This window comes from Patella vulgata, chromosome 3, assembly GCF_932274485.2.
Source record: "Patella vulgata chromosome 3, xgPatVulg1.2, whole genome shotgun sequence".
In the NCBI taxonomy this organism is placed as follows: Eukaryota; Metazoa; Mollusca; class Gastropoda; family Patellidae; genus Patella; species Patella vulgata.
Window position 1 is genome coordinate 77,539,296 of NC_065881.2, and position 20,630 is coordinate 77,559,925.

At 34.0% G+C, this 20,630-nt stretch overlaps 1 protein-coding gene across 2 annotated transcripts in view; it reads right to left on the reverse strand.

Annotated features, from left to right (window-relative positions):
- Nucleotides 1-20,630, reverse strand: part of LOC126816848 (beta-hexosaminidase subunit beta) — a 124,361-nt gene that overhangs the window by 32,365 nt on the left and 71,366 nt on the right. For both annotated transcript variants that reach the window (XM_050543622.1, XM_050543621.1), the window contains exons 4-5: nucleotides 7,621-7,713; nucleotides 5,626-6,531 (exon numbers count right to left, since the gene is read on the reverse strand). In XM_050543622.1, coding sequence (XP_050399579.1) covers nucleotides 5,626-6,531; nucleotides 7,621-7,696 — 982 coding nt within the window. In that variant the 5' untranslated portion in view covers nucleotides 7,697-7,713. The remainder of the gene's footprint in view (nucleotides 1-5,625; nucleotides 6,532-7,620; nucleotides 7,714-20,630) is intronic.

The window sequence follows — 20,630 nt, forward strand, 5'->3', positions numbered from 1 at the left end:
CAAAATAAAATAAAAAGATCGTGGAAAAGTGCAATAAAATAATTTAAGTCGGGGGTGGTTTTAGTTAGTCGGTCGCGTTAGGCGAAACAAAGATATTTTTAAGGTCAGCCTAGTCTTAGGTTTGTTTGCTTTTGAAAACTGACTCAACATCTGAAAAAAATACCTCAAGACTCAAAAGCACATTGTGCTACAATTAGACGAGTATATAACAATCAAGTTTTTGGTTTGAAAAAAATCCAAAACGTCTTCACTGTTTAGACTTGTTTGTAACAATCCTACAGCCAATAATAAATAGATTTCATAAATAAAAGTTTAAAAGGTTTCTGAAGAAATTACTTTCCACAAATTGAATTGAAGCAATTACAAAATCAACATGTATTTAATAGAATATCATTTAAATATGCAAGCTATGTACATCCTATTATTCTCTGTGCAGTGTAGTCAAATGAGTCAAATACAATTATTTTTATTATTTTTTTAATGAACTATCTTGAGCATAAAGTTTGGGGATAATTTCTAATTTTTCACAGCTTTTCACACTGGAATGGACTGAAATTAATAACCAGTATAATAAAGAAAGGAAAAGAAATATATATATAAAGAACTGTAGATAAACTCTCGACTCGAATTCAATTGGATTAAAAGATGCTTGTTAACACCGTCGGCAAAGTACACTGAATTGTTTTGTAATTTTCTATTTACCATATCTTTGTAATACAGAATGGAACAGAATGATTTATCATGAATCGATATTGCTATAAGAGATTAAACTTTAAAAGTTACATTAAAGATAAAGAGCTAACCATTCTTGCTATAATAGCTCAAAAATAGATAATGCAAAATGAAAATTTCATTCAAATTAATCCATTCAAATTTTCACTGTTTGTAGTTTTGGCAAGATGTCTGCATTGTGGTAACCAGGGCACTGGTATATTCAAGACTTAGCCTCCTTTTCCCAATTTTTTAAATTAAATTTTTAAATGGTGAGCCATTCTAATCTAGTTAAAATCTCGAGTATCTGATGGCATCGAGAGTTGATTATGGTTTGGTTTTGTTCATAACTGCATAATTAACAATTTAGATAACATTTTAGGTCTAAAGAAAGACCTGCAATTGGCAGATTTAGCTCTTATATAATGCATGTTTAAGTGATATTTTAAGTGATTAAGTTATTTTTAATGCATATTTAAGTGATATTTTAAGTGATTAAATTTTTTTTTTTTTTTTTTCAAATGATCTATTTCTTAAACTTCTTAAAGTTAATATACATGTAATCACCGAGACCAGTATTGTGCAAATGGTTAATGGATCACGATTCAGCTCAGGCTTGTCAAAACGGAAAAAAATAGCAGCATACACTGAACACATTCATGGTGATTGGAAAAAACCCAACAGATACACAACTGAACAATCACTAACGATTACAACAGCTTTGATGTGTTACACAATTCAACCATGGCCTTCTTTTTCGTTTGATATTGTTTTACCTTCGTGTTGAACATATTTATTTAATCAGTGTACAAAAATTATTTTTCATTTAGAAGTTGCACAAAATAAATGTTTTTAACAACTGAACAACCATAACGCATTACAAACAGCTTTGTTGATCATGGCTATTTTCGTATAAGTAAATTTTTTACCCTGGGTTAACGTAGCCGTTATCATATTCAACTTGTTTTTATAAACAACATTTTGTTCCATATATCTGAATAGCCTATGTTTAAAAAAAACTGTTCCATCAATTGATTAATGCTGCTTTTCATCATTTTTCCGGAGACTCATGGAACTATACCGTACACTTTCTTTGATCTATTGTTTGGTAGTTCGAATCCGATACCGGTCACGACACCATGACGAACATCCAATATAAACAAGCCAGTGTCTCTTTTTAACCTTATTGAATCAAAGCCCGGTAATTATCTACTCTTGATATTTTCATTTTCTTTTCTTAAACAGGCATTATGCAAGAGGTAAATCTGCCTATTGCAGGTTTTTCTTTAGGCCTGAAATCAATTTGGTTAAAACACAGATCCTATTTCGTTTCATTTTTATAGTTCAAATTTTCGTTTTACTTGTCTTTACTACACTTTGATCTGGAAGAGTTGTTATTTAACTCGTGTTCTGAATGATGTCAGGGATAAGCCAATCAAACAGTCTGTCATGGCGAGCTTTAGGCGTGTTTTGCACAGAACTGTGGGTAATCCACTAGTAACATCAATGCTGATTGGTTAATCAAATGTCTGACATCATAGGGTCATAAGTCGGTCTTTTGACCCCTGACGCTATAATTTGTCAGATCTTCATGTAGTGTAGGCCATCGAAAGTATAAAAAAACAAAACGAAATAGAGATCGGTATTTTAATCAGATTGGCCTGAAATGTTATATTAGACTATTAATTATATATTTATTAACATGAAAAGACCATAATCAACTCTTGATGCTATCTGATGTGAACAATTTTCATTGGATATAAATCTGCTGTTCAATGCCCATTGATGATTAACCCCAAAAATGGATAATCGAGACTTTACTTATCGTGAAAGCGGCAATGATGACAATCGCGGCTACAGTGATTTTAAAATAAAGTTTTATCGACTTAGAGTGAAGCAATTTGACTGAAATTTTCAGCATATTCCCTTTACATTGTATAGTTTTTAACTATAAAAATGAAAACTGCCAGCTCTTTATCAAATCTTTCATAGATATTATGAAATGCTAAAGATTACCATATTTTTTCGAAAAAATATTTCGATAATCCGCGATATACAAAGTACGACCTGACAAATTTTGACAATTAAAGCCGTTGGTGTTGCTAGAATGATGCAGATTAGATAATCAGAAATCAAGCAATAAGGGGGATCACGTGGCTAAGTGGGTAAGACGCTGGCTCACTAGCCTGGAGGTCGGGTGTTCGATCCCTGCATTTGCCGAGAAAGTTCATCCAGATTTTCCGGCGTGGTTTCCCCCTTGTCAGTGATGCAGAACGGAGGACCTGACAAGGACAGCTGTCTAGTCGTTCGGATGGGACGGAAAACCGAGGTCCCGTGTACAAATTGGCATGCACGTAAAAGATCCCTTGGCAGTTGGAATTCGATATAAGAGTAGGTCATAGTGCCGCTGCCTGGGCAAAATTTCCCTCATAGCACACTGTATGGTGTATGCCCATCTTCAGTGACCCAGTTTAGGAGCAAAACAGTAGGACTTTAAACCCCATTTCATTTATCAAGCAATAAAATCTCTTTAATGTATTGGCTTGTGTTGTGATAGTGAAAAAATTGCCCATTAAAATGCATAGAACCATGTGTTCTGTGAAGGCAATTTATATTATACATTCCCTGTAACTATCTCATTTCAAAGAATTGATTCTTTTAATCTTCTAGAAACCTTTTTCTTCTTACAGGAATAAAAAAAAAATATTATATCCATCAAGCATTGTCAATTATTCACAGGCAGAAATGGTAGAGTGAATGAAGAGTTTAATGCCATGAAATGGTAAGGAATTTCTTAAGTTCAAGTTTTTATGGGAGAGAGAGAGAGAGAGAGAAATGGGGTTTAACGTCCACTCGACACAAACTAGGTCATTTCGGGACTAACATGTGGTTTAATTTTATTTCAATAATTCGCTTGCGCGTAGGGGTCTTTAGCAGTGGGAGGAAACCGGAGGACCCGGAGAAAACCCACGAGGTTGGACAGGCGACCCTACTCCTTGTCACGTACAACCGGGGATTTGAAACCACGCCAGTCGACTCAATGACAGATTGTATGATTCAGCCATCCAACCCCCCAGTTTTTATGGGAGGAGGAGGTGTAAGTAGGAGGAGGAGGAATAAATGAAGTTGAGAAATTAGCATTAATTTAGTCAATCATAAACTCCCAATCTGACTAATACACAGATGCTATTTCGTTTCGTTTTTTATAGTTCAAAATTTCGTTTCACTTCACAACACTGGAGGATTTGTTATATAAGCTGCATTCTGGTTAATGTGAGGGATTAGCCTATGAAACGGTCTGTTACATGGAGTTCTTAGCGTGCGATGCACGGAACTGTGGGTAAATCACTAGAAACGTCAACGCTGGTTAATTAATCAATGTCTGACGTCAGAGGGTCAAAAGCCGCTTTCAAGCTAAAATGTCTGCAAGTGATAATCAGGCATGATTTTGTGTCTTCTAAAAAAATAACTGAAAAAAAATGTGAAGCGGGACACCACAGGCGTGGTACTTAACTAGAAGGGGTCTGAAAAAATTTGTGCAATTTAACTCGCAATGATGCATTCTGGGAGCACTTTTTGGTCAAAATTGGAGTACCAGTATACTTAAGTGGTACATCAAATACCAGTGAAGTCAAAGAAAAAAAAGCAACAAAACAACCAAAAACTCCCCCCCGCCCCCGCCTGCCTTCGTAGTTAATTTACTGGCAGTACCCTTTTCCTGGTTGATGTAATTTCCTCTTAAAAAGGCACACTGTTTTTCCGCCCACCTCCCTCTCTAACCAACTCCATTTCCATAGATACGTTGTCAAGACTCTTAAAGGGACAATAACACCCTTGCTGGTTTGACAGCTCCAGAAAATAAAAAATAGCCTTATTCTAAGTACTAGATGTGTTTGTGTCCTACCTGTTGTGTAAATTATCCATTAAATCCTATTTTACTTGTCCAAAGGGTTCAAAAATATTTTTAAATCCAAGTCACATTTGAAAAGCTTTTCGTCAGGCTTTTCAAATCATTTAGTTGAATTTTTCCAATTTTTTAAATTAGGTGTGTTAAGATGAAATTTGTATCATCAATTAATTGGAATATTGTAAAATAGTACAATTTGTTGACCAGAATAAAGATTGGGACATATTATTCAGTTACAACAAGAGTGGTAATGAGCCTTTAATATCAGGGATTTCATCTCAACATTTTGCTTTGCCGCCTTTTATTTCACAGCCAAAAAATGGGACAATTCGTCTCATAGTATTCATTCGTAGACCAATTCGTATTACAGGTTTCATATCCAGATGTTTCAAATTTAATTCTATCTCCATATTCTATAAGATTTGATATCAATTTAATAATAAAATTGTACAAAAAATCTTAATATCCTGTTACTACGAATTGATTCACACAGATCCAGCTTGAAATGAAACCACTCTACAAGACCATTCCCGCAGATTATGATGAATTGAACATTTAGCATTCTGTGCAGACAATAAAAACAAGCCAGAGTTATCTAATATAAGTGCTGGTCAGGTAAAATATTTAGACACTGGTAACTTGTTACAATAACATTGGTAACAACATTGGTAACGTGTTACAACACTGGTAACTTGGTCCAACATCATTGGTAAATTGGTTCAACATCATTGGTAACTGGTTACAATAACATTTGTAATTTGTTACAATACCATTGGTAACTTGTTACAGCAACATTGGTAACTTGTTACAACAACATTCGTAGCTTGTTTCAATAACATTGGTAACTTGTTACAATAACATTGGTAACTTGGTCCAACATCATTGGTAACTTGTTACAATAACATTAGTAACTTGGTACAATAACATTAGTAACTTGGTCCAACATCATTGGTAACTTGTAACAATAACATTGGTAACTTTAAATTAAATGTTTTAGTAATACTTACAAGATTCATCCGAATTTATACTTGGATATTTGGTACATGGTTTTCTCACTTTCAGTTCCATGACACGGATGACAGGTGCCTCTGCGTAAAGAGGACTCATGTATTTAGCTTTCGGATCATCCACCATTGTGCCCTCTGCATTCTGCAGATTATCGTACATGTCCTCCACAACATAATTCAATACACGATCTAAATATCTTTCAGCCCCTTCCTCCAATATATCACAAGTTTTACCCACTATTTTAAAATTAAAATCGTCTCGAGGAATATGATAAACTCTCTTTTGTTTTTTCACATAATACTGTGGGAGTGGCCATGGTTCTCCTGTTGAGGCATGAGGTGCCCTTCGCACTTTCATTTCAGCTGCTCCATAGTCATTGAAAGAAATCGCGAAATCACTCCAGTCCCAATTCAATTTCATACCCCCCACGTCACGCTGTTGTACCCGTGGTATATCATTTTGTTGTTGTTGAAAATTGTTGTTGTTATTATTAAAGTTGTTGAAATTGTTGTTGTTATTATTGTTTTCATTGTTGTTATTAAAGTTTAAATTACCATTGTTATTATTGTTGTTCAGATTATTATTATTATTTTCATTGTTGTTATTGTTATTATTGTTTGTATCTGAACTTCCCACTTGATTCACAACTTTAGCTCCTTGTTGAGAATCAACATTTTTTATAATTCCTTTCTGAAAATCCTCATCTAAAGCTTTAAGTTTATGAAATCTAGGTTTAGCATTGTTTATACTATTAAAAGAATCAGTATCTCCACGCCTCACATAACCACCACCAGCATTTTCATTTTGAACTGCTGGCTGTATTTTGGCCACATGAGGAATATTATAGGAGTTTTCTCGTTGAAAATTTTGTTTCACAACTGCCTCTGAATTATCATTTGAAGGAACTGAAATAAAAAAAAAAGATTCTGTTTATAAATTCACCAATTACAATATAATTGAGTTCAAAAAAGTTTGTTTTAAGTCCATAACTTGCCCTTCCTACTATATATTAATCCTTATAATTTTGTTACAAATGAATATCGGTCAATACATCAGATAAAACTGGCCAATTACTGGTAAATAACAATAAACATCATTGATATTATTATACATTATCTATTATACATTATCTATTATACATTATCTATTTCAACAGCCACACAACAAACAAAATAGAATTCAAATGTCTCTTTTCAATCCTTCAAAAGATGCCATGGAATATGACTAAGCTATCAAGGTTCACATCTGATTCTGAAATAGACTCTTTGGTCAGTGTAACACGCCAATAAGATGATACTTGCCGGATTGTTGTGAATTGAAATGGGGTTTAACGTCCTAACATTCCGCTCTGGGCTAATGAAGACAGGCATACACCATACACTGTGCTATATTAAGGGAAATTTTGTTCGGACAACTCTTATATCCAATTCCAACTGCCAATGAATCTCTTACGTGCACACTAATGTGTATACAGGACCTCAATTTCAAATGCACAAGAAAATATCTCAACCAACAGCTGAAACATATTCGTTGTGTTTGACTATATCATGATTTTACTCATACCACCTCCGTTGTCAGGACTGACATAACCATAACAGGACCGAATTCCACGGCACTTGATTGCAATTCTGTCAATTCTGGGCTGACATTCAAGCATCCCCAGAGAGAGAGTTTCACTTGACACAAACTAGGTCATTTTGGGACTAACACATGATTCAATTTCATTTCAATAATTCGCTTGCGCGTAAGGGTCTTTAGCAGTGGGAGGAAACCGGAGGACCCGGAGAAAACCCACAAGGTTGGACAGGCGACCCTGCTCCTCGTCACGTACAACCAGGGAATCAAAGAAATAAGTAAACTCGGAACAGATGTTCCCGAAGAACAGTACATGTAAATCAAATTGGTGTGACCTTGATATATATATATTTTTTTAAGGATTTTATCTGAATGACCTCTATGTAATAGAGGATAGTATTTGAATGCTGAAAGCTTACTTTTCATTTGCTGCTGGGAAAGTGATCCAATGAATCCACTAATCAGAAACACGAACACAGTAAAATAGTGTGCCATTTTCACCTTCACTCTACCTGCAACATCAAAGAGATAAAAAAAACAATAAGAAGTTATTCTCGACATGTAGTAATATAACAAGATTTCTATCTATAAAATATGTTGGTGCATTGCTGACGATTTCAGCATTTTTACCGGTCTCGAAATACATCCACCAAACTTATCTATACTATATGTGACATTAATCACATACATTTGTAAATGAAACATTTCTGAATAACTACAGTAATAACCCTATAAAAGATATACCTTCACAAAAAATCAAAACCTTTTTACCACATCAATGTATTAATCTACAATGATCGCAAACATTTGTTTATATATGAAAACATTTCTAAATAATTACAGTAATTACACTTTATAACCTCTGATACTTTCAGAAGAGAGAGAGAGAGAGAGAAATGGGGTTTAACGTCCACTCAACACAAACTAGGTCATTTCGGGACTAACATATGGTTTAATTTTATTTACATAATTCGCTTGCGCGTAGGGGTCTTTAGCAGTGGGAGGAAACCGGAGACCCAAGAGAAAACCCACGAGGTTGGACAGGCGACCCTACTCCTTGCCACGTACAACCGGGGATTCGAAACCACGCCAGTCGACTCAATGACAGACTTTATGATACAGCGCGCGCACGCTAACCATTCAGCCATCCAACCCCCTACTTTCAGAAGGCATCTAAATATCTTGACAATGTCCGCAAGTGCCGGTCTTCATTAGCCCCAGTAGGAGCAGAACAGTTGGATGGTAAATCCCATTTCATTTCATTTATGTATGTGAAACTATGAAGTTTTATTTCATATCATACTTGTAAATATTACAAAAAATTAAGAGAAACCTTTTTACCGCAACAATATTAGTCCATATCCTAATTGTTTTAAATATGGCCCGTTATACGTTGATTATGATGTCCTGGGCCCAGTTTCTCGAAATCTTAACTAAAGATAAAATCCAAATTTTAGTAGATACTTCAATTTTGATTGGCTAAGCACTAAAATCGATAAAATATCATCCAATCAAATTACTAAAATTTGGATTTTATCTTAGTTAAAAATCCGTGAAACAGGCCCCTGATTTACATTTGCTGCCTTATCAACAATACAGGATTTAAAATTACATTCATTTGTATTTGAAAACATTTCTGAATAACTGCAGTAATTGCCCTTTAAGGTAGCATACCTTCAGTAAATATTGTTTGAACTGAGAAGATAATTTCAATTACTGATTGAACTTTGTTAAACTATTGTAATGCATCACAATAATGAATAATTAAAAGCTTCTTGAGAAGAGACCAATAAGAGTACTAATGTATTTTAAATATTAAAGTAACCGGTCATCAAAACATATTTTATTGCAAAAATATTCTTTACAAAGGGATAAGAACAATTTATAACAAATTATGAATCTTCTCCCGGTATGGCTGTCTGCCCATGTATCTAATTATTCACTTATTTACAGACGAAAAGCACGAAGGCAGACGACTCGACATATAATATACAAGCATTAACCCTTGTTAATTACAGATCTATACTTAATTAGAATGATTCAGAAATAATGTCAATATGACATCATGGGTATTCTCTTGTATCCCTTTGTTAAAGACAATTCTATCTTCAATATCACCTCGGTACAAGCGGACATTGAAACCTATTTCACAATTCTGCCTATTTCAAGTCTCTGAAACTCATTTGAGGGATAGTTAATCACTTGCCTACTAGGGTGGGTTGGGAGTTCTGGGGTGATTAAATATGTGCGCATTGAGTCCGGTGGCGTGGTTTTGATTCACCACTTGTACATGACAAGGAGTAGGGTTGCCTGTCCAACCTCGTGTGTTTTCTCTGGGTCATCCGGTTTCCTCCCACTACTAAAGACCCCCTACTTGCAAGCGAATTATAGAAATAAATAAATGAACCATGTTAGTCCAAAAATGACCTAGTTTGTTTCAAATTTTTGTTAAACTCGATCTCTCACTATCCCTTGCAAACTATAATATTGTGAAATTCTAATCTCTAATGGGGATAATTAGTCCAAAAACGGTTCAATTAAAAATTTATCAACATTCGGCATCCACTGCAGGCAGATGATATATATAGTTTATAATATGGAAAACAATCACTGGTTTGTAAACATTTAGCAGGACGTTTCGACAAGTATTCGCTTGTAGTTATCACGCAGTATAGGATATATAGTCATCAACATATGTGATTATTTGACTCCGGATTCTCCAGCTATGTCGCTCTGTGATATACACTACACTAATTATCAATATTCATAGGCGACACTAATGTCAAATTATATTCGTCATTCTGGGATACCTAAGAATACTCTGCTCCATGCACAACACATAACAAGAAAAATCTGAACTAACTTTATCAAAGTTCACTGAAAACAAAAGGCCAATAACACCAAGGCAGAAATCAATCATGTTATGTTTTCTATCATTTTCCATCAAAATAGTTTTCATCTTTTCATCCCACTCACTGTAAGAATTAAATCCACTAATGCAGTCAAGGTATGTTGGCATTGCATACACAGCAGTAAACATGTACCCACTACATGTATAACAATATACTACACAAAAAAATACGCAAAAATTTAACAATACACATATGGCCTTATTTCCTCAATCTGGCCTTGACCTGTATAAAATGTTCTATATTTACTAAACACATCCACAAAAAACCTGACACACTGACAGAATAAACTTATTTTATAGCCCCATAAAATTACACAATCCAAAAAATCCTATAAATAAGAATCAAAACTCTCTATCCTTACCTTGTCAGAAATCAACTTTCATCTTGTAAAAATTACAACAACCGCTCCCATTTATCAGAAGTATATATGTGAACAATATTTTTTAAATGTTATGTTACTTAATAAATGTCATTATTTCATAAAAACTATGAAAGTTTGTGTGTATATGTGGTATTTTAAGATTATTAGGAGTAGGTCATTAAAAAAACCCCGAGATTTCCTTTAAGTAATCATATGTTTTACTATATAAGCTAGAAAATTCTCACATCATTTTACAAAATGTCACATTATTTATGAGTATGATTAATGTTTGTATGTTTATCTTGAGGTTATTTCTTTCTTCAAGTTCAAGAAAACTATTAATTTTTGTGTTTTGTAATCCAGTTTTTCCTGATTATCGTGAATGTGAATACGGTGAAATATGACATGACTTCTCATACATATGCAGAATATCACAGACTTATGATAGAAATTTATGAATGGGAAACAGCAGATACCTAAATATGGGGTGAGGCACAAGGACAAAATAAACATTTTTTTTTTTTTAAATTTAACCACAGAAAGATAAATGAAATGAAATGGGGTTTAACATCCTACTCACAGAAAGATAGGTTGCCAGGGAAAGAAGCATATGCCTAGAGCATCTATATCATAGAGCAGTCCATAAAGACTTTTGCATGTACATGTAATTGGAACATTTACAAGGCAATAAACACTGATCAAGGGCAACATTATGTAATTATCAGAAATGACTAAAATTTGATACATGTAGGCTTCTAGTATTTCCTAGGGTTTTACATAAAACAATACAGATGATAGTCAAATCATCACTTTACCATACTAGAAATCATGGAAAATTAAATGAATATTTCCTCTCATAAACAAATGAAATGAGTGCTTTGTATGTTGACTGAATGGCTAGCGGTTGTGAAAAGAGCGAGAGAAATAAATGTACAGAATTTTTCGATTAAAAGAAATTGGCAGAAGATAATCCAAGAATTTACTTAGGCTTAGACATTTATGGTAAATACTTTGAAGCTGAAAATGGACCCTCCCTCAATCAAGTCACGTGCAAACAAGCCTGCTTATAATTGATTTTTACGGCCTGCAGTATATTCCTTGGGAATAAAATGAAATGCTTTGAGAGGATTTGAAGCAAATATTTGATAAAAAAAATTAGTTTGATAATGTTTTTTGTTCAAATATATCACCAAATTTACACAATTTCAATGTGGGAAAGCATCTTTAATTTGAGGCACACCTTGTGCATTATTATCATTGTTGATAATGTTTTAATACACCCACAAAATGTATATTTACAACTTCAATTCATCTAATTCAAAACATTTTTGTGTGGGGGACTACTTTAGGTGTGGCTAGGTGACAACCTATGATTACAGTAATCGGTTTGGCAGATTTTGAAATGAAATATTTAACGACTACTAAATTCAATTCTTGAAATTGGGTGGATTTTTATCCAGTCTAAGTTCTAAGCAATTACCAACAAATCACTAAATAGTACCCCAAGGCGATTTGAAGTAGGTATATAGCAAGTCGTGTCGGAAAACTTATGATCACGTCTTTGAGTAAATGTTAAACTATTTATGAGATAACTGACTTACTCTACTAATTCTACAATATTTTCTTGAACTTCAAGAGTAATACTCATATTGTCAGCCATATTGGTTGCCTAATCCGAGAATTTAACAGCCTATCAAAGCAATTTAAAATTGTATTAAATTACACTGCGACGTCATGCAATAAGTTAATAAATTCAATTGATTAATGGACTTTTAAAATGTTGATATAACAACTTTTAGCATTATCCAAATATTTTGATATTTGATATTTAAACTGGCTGACAGTTAATTTATAAGTTCTCCAATTAGTCTATTTCAAAGCCAGTCAGTCAATAAAACTTTTCTTTGTTAGTACAGGAGCATCTGTAAAGGACTGGAGAAATTATATCATAAAAAAAATAAAAGTCAAAAGTTGTGCAAGAATTTTCAGGGTACCTTACGCCTCAAGTTGACACCTTAATCTTCAGAGAAAAGATATAAAATGTTTACCACTCACCACTGTACGTGTAATCTGAGAAATACAGTTGGACCCAAAGGATTAATATTGTCACACTACCAGCACTTACAATGTACATTGCACAATATCAATTGTGGAAGCACAGATGTTTGAGAATACCTACATGTACTAGTTTACAGATAAATTTCACAGTTAATAAAACATTCTATTTGATCAAATCTAGAAATATTCAACATTGAAACTTAACTGACATTTGAGTATTGTCCTAAAGCAAAGTATGATTAAATTACTGTTTCTAATGCACGTTTTAAAATTTCTTACCAATGTACAAATGTAGTTCTATCATACCTAAACTGACATCAGTGGCTCCAAATTTCACAAGGTAAGTCAATCAAATGCCAGAATTTCATCCAGTTATAACTTTTCCAATAGAACTATGGACTATATATGTTGAGTTTTAGCACCAGTAGTTTGATTGGTCCATGCGATTCAATCAATCAAGTGTGGCAATAACACGAATAGATTAGATGTATTAATGTAATAACAGTTGAAATCATCATAAAATGGTCAAAGTTAGTCAGTCGGCGTAACAATGTATGTATTGAATCAACCTTAAAAACTCCCAGCAACATTAAAGGAAGCCAGAACATTAGATTCCTTTAAATCATCTTTGAAGACTCACTTATTTAATTGTGAATACCTAACATGACACTGCAGCTCAGTGTCGTCAAGTAGAAGTTAGTTCTAGATGAGAGGCACTAAATAAATTCATTATTATTATTATTAACCAGTATGTTTTTTATTTCATTAATCCAGTAAGTGCAGAAAAGTAGGACATTAAATATGATTAAATCCAAAAGTAGTATCCACGGCAACAAACGAAATAACACCGTGTAGTAGGTTCAAAAATTGTAATGCAGAACGCGTTTCAGCTAATCGTCCTTCATCAGCTGGCAGTTTTTACAATTTATTTACACGGCTTGGTTCCTGCTCATCCCCGGATGCATCACTGAGATCCGAACTTGTCTGCACTGTCTTAGGGAATCTTCCGCCCTTCTATTCTTATCGAATGATTAAACATACATTATGCAAGAGCTAAATCTCCATACTGCAAGGTCTTTATTTAGGCCTGTAATGTTTTCTAAGTTATTTATTAGACATTAATTAACTGATCGAGGCCATAATCAACTCTTGATGGCATCGGATTTCTCCGATATTAAACAGATTAGAACAATTCAGCCATATTTTGATTTAATTTAAAAATGGAGGAGCGAGACTTAGATTCGAACAACCAGTACGGTGGTTGAAATTATTGAACGTCTTGTCAAACTTTCAATGGCTAATATCATCGCTCGCAATAAAGTAATTTGAATGAAATTTTCAAATTATTCATTTTACATTATCTGTTTTCGAACTATTATAGCACGAATGGCTAGCTCTTTACCTAAATCTTACATAATGTATCTTTAAATCACATTTCAAATATTTCTATAATAATAATCGCTTTAATAATGAATATATCACCATTTACGACTTTAAGTATTGAAGATTCAAGATTTAATTTCCCAAGATAAAGGAAGTGTTATCACTTATATAACATCCTACTTTTCTACAAGTAGATGCTGTTCTATGGCCGGCCCTCCATCCTGCATCTGTATGGGATAACCAAGATGGATAATAATTTTGAGAATTTTCTGTCCCCAGAACCTCCTGAACTATATACAGAATAAATTTATCAATGAAGCTTGTTACTACCTATAAGATAACCCAGTTTATGAACCTCCCATCGACTCTAATCCAGTATATATATACAGTCAGCACAATACATATCTCTATATAACTCTGTACGGACTCCTCCACACACATTGACTTTAATATTTAGTATCACTTATACTGCATATAATACATACATGTAATGTTTCCCTATTAACTCGACTTTGGTAATTCACTCAAAAAACACCTCGCATTATTGATATGACAAAATAAGTACTATATCTCTAAATATTTGACTTTAGTAACTCACTCAAATAACACTTTGCATTCCTGATATCATGGCATAATAAGTACTAATCTCTATAAATTTGACTTTAGTAACTCACTCAGAAAACACCTTGCATTACTGATATCAAGGCATAATAAGTACTATCTATTTTATGGTGAGTTTAGTAACCCAGTGAAGACAAGTACATAACCAGATTACACAAACACTATGACTGAACATTATATATCATATTATTTATATCCTGTTTAAAGAAAGTTATAAACAAAAATATACTACTTATACTTAATTACACTGTAATATAACATTACCCACATATTAACTGGCTATATTTATCTTCAAGCTAATATTTGTTCACAAGATATACATGTACATATATATATACATGCTTTACAACATCTTAGAGTCCACATTCATTTTCTCAAACATTTTTTTTCTGTGGACAATAAATTGTGTTCACATTGCCAAATAAATTTCAGAAAATCACAACTGATTTGTCTGTGATGGCCATGCAACGTTGCAAGTATTAAATGTCACAGCTGTAGAACAACTAAGACTTTATTCACATACATTTTTGCAAAAGTTTTTATCCTCTTTGGACAATAAATTATGTTCGCCATATTGCCAAATTGGTAAATCACAACTAATTTGGTTGTGATGACCATGCAACATTGCAAGTAATATATATTTTATAGCTATATTACATATTTCTCACTATCATAATTTGTCTTAATTTTATTAATAAAAATAATTTTTTGTGTTATTTTTAAGGCAATTATTTAAATTCTTAACAGTTTGTCCTTTTTCAATATATTTCCAAGACTGAACATAAACATCCCTCAAAGGGCCACATAATACTCTTTATATTCTTAAACTTCTGATAATCAGAAAACAAACCTCAGGTTAGTTGAAGTTCTTTAATTTAAAGCTGTCTGTTTATATTCAAATGCATCCTGTATTACACTATTATAGTATTACCCAAACTATCTGTATTACACTATTTCCCGAACTATCTCCTAATGTGAAAACAGACTGGTAATGGTGTTAAATAGTGTTAATAAATATACCAGTATGCATAATTTAACATATTCATCCTCGACTATAACAAAAGGAATCATATTTATATTCATGTACCTATGGTCAATATCAATAAAACTCCCCCAGGTAATTTTATTGTTTTTTTTTTTAATTAAATGCAAGATTCAATATACATGTATATAAATTAAAATAGTAATTTAAGACAACCAATCCTGATCGAGCATTTCTCTGAAAATATTGTATTTTTCACAGCTTAATCCATACTAAAATAAATTCAAATTGATTAGTTTTTAGTCAATTAACAAAATAAAAGCAAAATATCAACTGTAGAGTATATCCCCCACCTGGATTCAATTGGATTGTAAAATGCTCCATATACACGTATATACCTAGCATTGATCAATTTTTGGACTGATATTCCTTTAAAGAGAGAGAGAGAGAGAGAAATGGGGTTTTATGTCCACTTGACCAGAAATATCACATGTAAAAGTGTCCTTTAAAGTAAAGGAGAGAGAGAAATGGGGTTTAACGTCCACTTGACACAAACTAGGTTATTTTGGGACTAACATATGGTTGAATTTTATTTCAATAATTTGCTTGCGCGTAGGGGTCTTTAGCAGTGGGAGGAAACTGGAGGACCTAGAGAAAACCCACAAGATTGGACAGGCAACCCTACTCTTTGTCACGTGCAACCGGAGAATCAAAACCACAACAGCTGACTTTCTTTTAAAGATCAGTGAATTTAATATAAGATACAAGTTTTATGCAAACTTTCCTTTCAAATTGCCCAAAACAAAACAATGTTTCAATTTTATTTCAATAATTCGCTCGCGCATCGGGGTCTTTAGCAGTGGGAGGAAACCAGAGAACCTGGAGAAAACCCACGAGGTTGGACAGACAACCTTACTCCTTGTCACGTACAACCTGGGAATCGAAACGCCAGTTGACCCAATGACAGACCTTATGATACAGAGCGCACGTGCGAACCATTCGGCCATACAACCCCCTGTCCTTAATAGACATCTTGATAAAATCAACATCTTATCTTACATATTATATACCTACTGAATGATCTTATCTCTAGATATCACAAACGGTCTGACACTTGTTTAATTATCCAACTGTCATCAGTAGGAACATTACATGTAGGACAATATCTGAATGTCACTTGGCTGCTATACTTGAAAATGGAAACGTTTCTCTGTGAAGCCAGAACAAAATGGCGTAATGTCCTACTCTTCTGAACTGACACAATCTGATTAAATTATAGATCTATATTTCATTTTGTTTTTTTATACTTTCGATGGCCTACACTACATGAAGATTGAAGGTCGTGTCACAGGTTGTACAAGCAGCGTTTGACCCTAAGACTTCAGACACTGATTAAACAATCAGAGCTGACCTTTCTAGGGGTTTACCCACAGTTCCGTACATGGCACTCCAAGAAGTCGTCATAACACCCTGTTTCATTGGCTAATCCCTCACTTCAACCAAAACACCGGTAATATAACAACTCTTCCAGATCCTAGTGTAGTAAAGACAAGTAAAACGAAATTTTGAATTATAAAAAAAGAAACGAAATAGGATCTGTGTTTTAATCAGATTGGAACTAACAGGGCTAATGAGAAAAAAGTGTAGCCAGAATGAGAGAGGGAGAGAAATGGGGTTTAACGTCCACTCGACACAAACTAGGTCATTTCGGGACTAACATATGGTTTAATTTTATTTCAATAATTTGCATAGGGGTCTTTAGCAGTGGGAGGAAACCGGAGGACCCGGAGAAAACCCACGAGGTTGGACAGGCGACCCTACTCCTTGTCACGTACAACCGGGGATTCGAAACCACGCCAGTCGACTCAATGACAGACTTTATGATACAGCGCACGCTAACCATTCAGCCATTGAAACCCCCCCGTAGCCAGAATGAACTATACCACATCACACTGGAGAACTTGAACACTATCATGCACTAAAACAACAAATTCAAGTTCCTTACAAGAGTACAATATAAAATTGCATCCTCATCACTCAACAGGACACAATTTACATTTTTATCTCTGGTAAAAAAAATCACAGAGCACGTCTCCTGTCACTTGACCACATCATGTGATTCGTCAACTTTAAATAAATGGAAAAAAAATAACCTTTCAATTAAAATGGATGAAAGCTATCAGAAATTGTTGACAGAAGAAAGTAAACTGTGGAATGAAGTAAATGTAGTAAATATAAAAGCAAGTGAGGTCAATACATGGCGTTTTTTCTGTATTTATTTATGAGGCGGGTTTGTGACTTTAAGGGTTTTTCTAAAGGTCCTTGAAGTTTGTAAGAAAATGTGTCACCTTGATACAAATGAGTTTTTAGTAATCATTCACAGGTCAGCTGTGAATTTCAAGCATGTCATTTCTCCTCTTCTGTGAGCCACGTTGGCTCATAGCACACTGTATGGCATATGGCCATCTCCATTAGTCCAGTCGGAGCAGAAAAGTAGGATGTTAAACCCCATTTCATTTCATTCTCTCCTCTTCTGAGGGTTTTGGCGGGTTGGATGGCTGAATGGTTAGCACGTGCGTGCTGTATCAAAGTCTGTCATTGAGTCAACTCGCGTGAAAAGGAGTAGGGTCGCCTGTCCAACTTCGTGGGTTTTCTCCGGGTCCTCCGGTTTCCTCCTACTGCTAAAGAGCCCTACGCGCAAGTGAATTATTGAAATAAAATTGAACCATATGTTAGTCCCGAAATGACCTGATTTGTGTCGAGTGGACGTTAAACCCCATTTCTCTCTCTCTCTCTCTCTCTCTCTCTTCTGAAGGTTATATTTATCTTTTCTGTTTTATTCAACACACCTACATAAACTTTTAGTTACATGTACCTAGATTACTATTTCTAGAACACCTGATACCAATATTTATCATTCTTACTCTTTCTAAAACACCTAATTAAACCACTACTTATTTGAGAAGTTCACATGCTACATTTGTTTTACTTACGTTCTACTAAATTTCCAGTTCTATCTGACCTTTGTTTATTTTTTTATTTTTTTGATCAGCGGTCGTTGCAGTAAAGCTAACATTAAACCCTATTTCATGTCATCTCCAATACAATTTCCAATGAAAACCAGTGTACAAAGTAAACTGGACCAATCATACAAGGAAGTAAGGTAATATTCAGGAAATGAAAGCTGAAATGGGTATATCTCACTTTTCAGTTTCATTAACTGTTTAAACATTCAAAGTATTCTATAATCTATACATGGAGAAAATATTGCTATCAATTTGTGTTAGATTTTCAGCTTTCGGAGAACTTGTTCCTTTGAATTAATGTTAAAAGATACATTTTTTTTTTTTTTTTTTAAATTCAAAACTTCTAAATAACCCTGGGTTCTCAATCACAAAATCATAATCTAAAATATTTGAAGGATGCAGCCTTTTATTGGCTAAGAGCTAAAGGAATTAAACTCTCAACCAATACATATTTTTTTTTCTTGAAAATCAAAACTTCTAAATAACCATTTTAAGAATTACACCTTTCGATTGGCTAAGAGCTAAAGCATTTAAACTTTCAACCAATGAAAAGTCTGCATTCTTAAAATATTTGGGTTTAATAGTTAGTGCAGGAGAACCACACCACACATAAACAATTCGACAAGACAATCTCATGGACAATTTAAGACATATATTTTAAACAAACGATTATAGATCAAATCAAGTGAATGGATCTAGGGGCCAGCTGTAAACGTCCATTGCACTATACAGTCCCAAATTTCCTGGTTGAAAATAGAATTTGACAAATAATTTATGTCATAATCTTCTTATCGTTAATATAGCAAATCAAGTGCATGGATCCAGGGGCCAGCTTTAACCGTCCATACATTTCCTGGTTGAAATAAGATTTTGATATATAATTTATGTCATTATCTCCTTATTCAAATATCTACCAAAGACAAACTTTGTACTCTATTCACACTATTTATCTTTAAGTGTCTTTTATACATTAAACATAGTCTGAATAAAGACCACTTAAGTCTGTCCATCTTACGTCTCACTTGAAACCATTAGCACAGTGTAAATTTCTGCTGTCCATTGTACATTGCCTGGTAAGTGTAAATGGGTCTATACATATATAAGTGTTTTTATCTACGAACTAAATTACTTTAGAGAAGAAGAATGTTCTGGACAAAGTGAATCTCTCTCAACTAAACGGACATTCTAAATAGCATTTGTATGGAAAGCAATGCATCCAAAATTATTCAATATTTAGCCTCCAGGGATGTATTGATCATTTGTTGACAGCTCGTCAAAAGACACGATAAAAAGTAGGTGTAACTAAGCGAAATGTGACCATGTAACCACCATGTCTAAAATTTCAAATCAGGATATTGAGCTATTGGGAATAGATTGTCAGATTTGCTTACCTTAATAGGGTTACATCTATATCTAATCTAAGCAATTTTGAACTTCAATGTTATTTTTAAGGTACATAGACAAAATCATCCAGGCACTTACTTACACAGTGTGGAATGTGGGAACTGAAAATTTGTATTTCTTTGATAAAGATATCCTGAAGCTTTAGATAGTTGTATAGGATTAGGTAAAAGAGATTTGTCCTTTAACAGTTTCAAGTTGAAACTTCAACTATTTTCAGTATTTATGTAATTGGAAAGTTCACAGCTATGTTTGGCAACAGATACCGACAATATGAACATCAAAAAACGGTAACTTCCAGACTAACAGAAGGTATATCATTATTTTAATAAAGTCCTGCTCGCATTGGTAACCGATCTGTAGTTCCAGTTGCTAACAAGAACTGCTTTCTTTTATTTGCCTGACTTCCGTCCTCTTTAAATTATTATTACGGATCAACAGTAGCAAAGATCTCTTGTAATGTATTAAAATTATACTTTGAATGTGGATGACCAGAAATATCACATATAAAGGTGGTGGTCACCAACAGTGTCCTTTAGAGTAAAGGAGAGAGAGAGAGGAATGGGGTTTAACGTCCACTCGACACAAACGCGTAGGGGTCTTTAGCAGTGGGAGGAAACCGGAAGACCCGGAGAAAACAGACGAGGTTGGACAGGCGACCCTACTCCTTGTCACGTACTCCTGG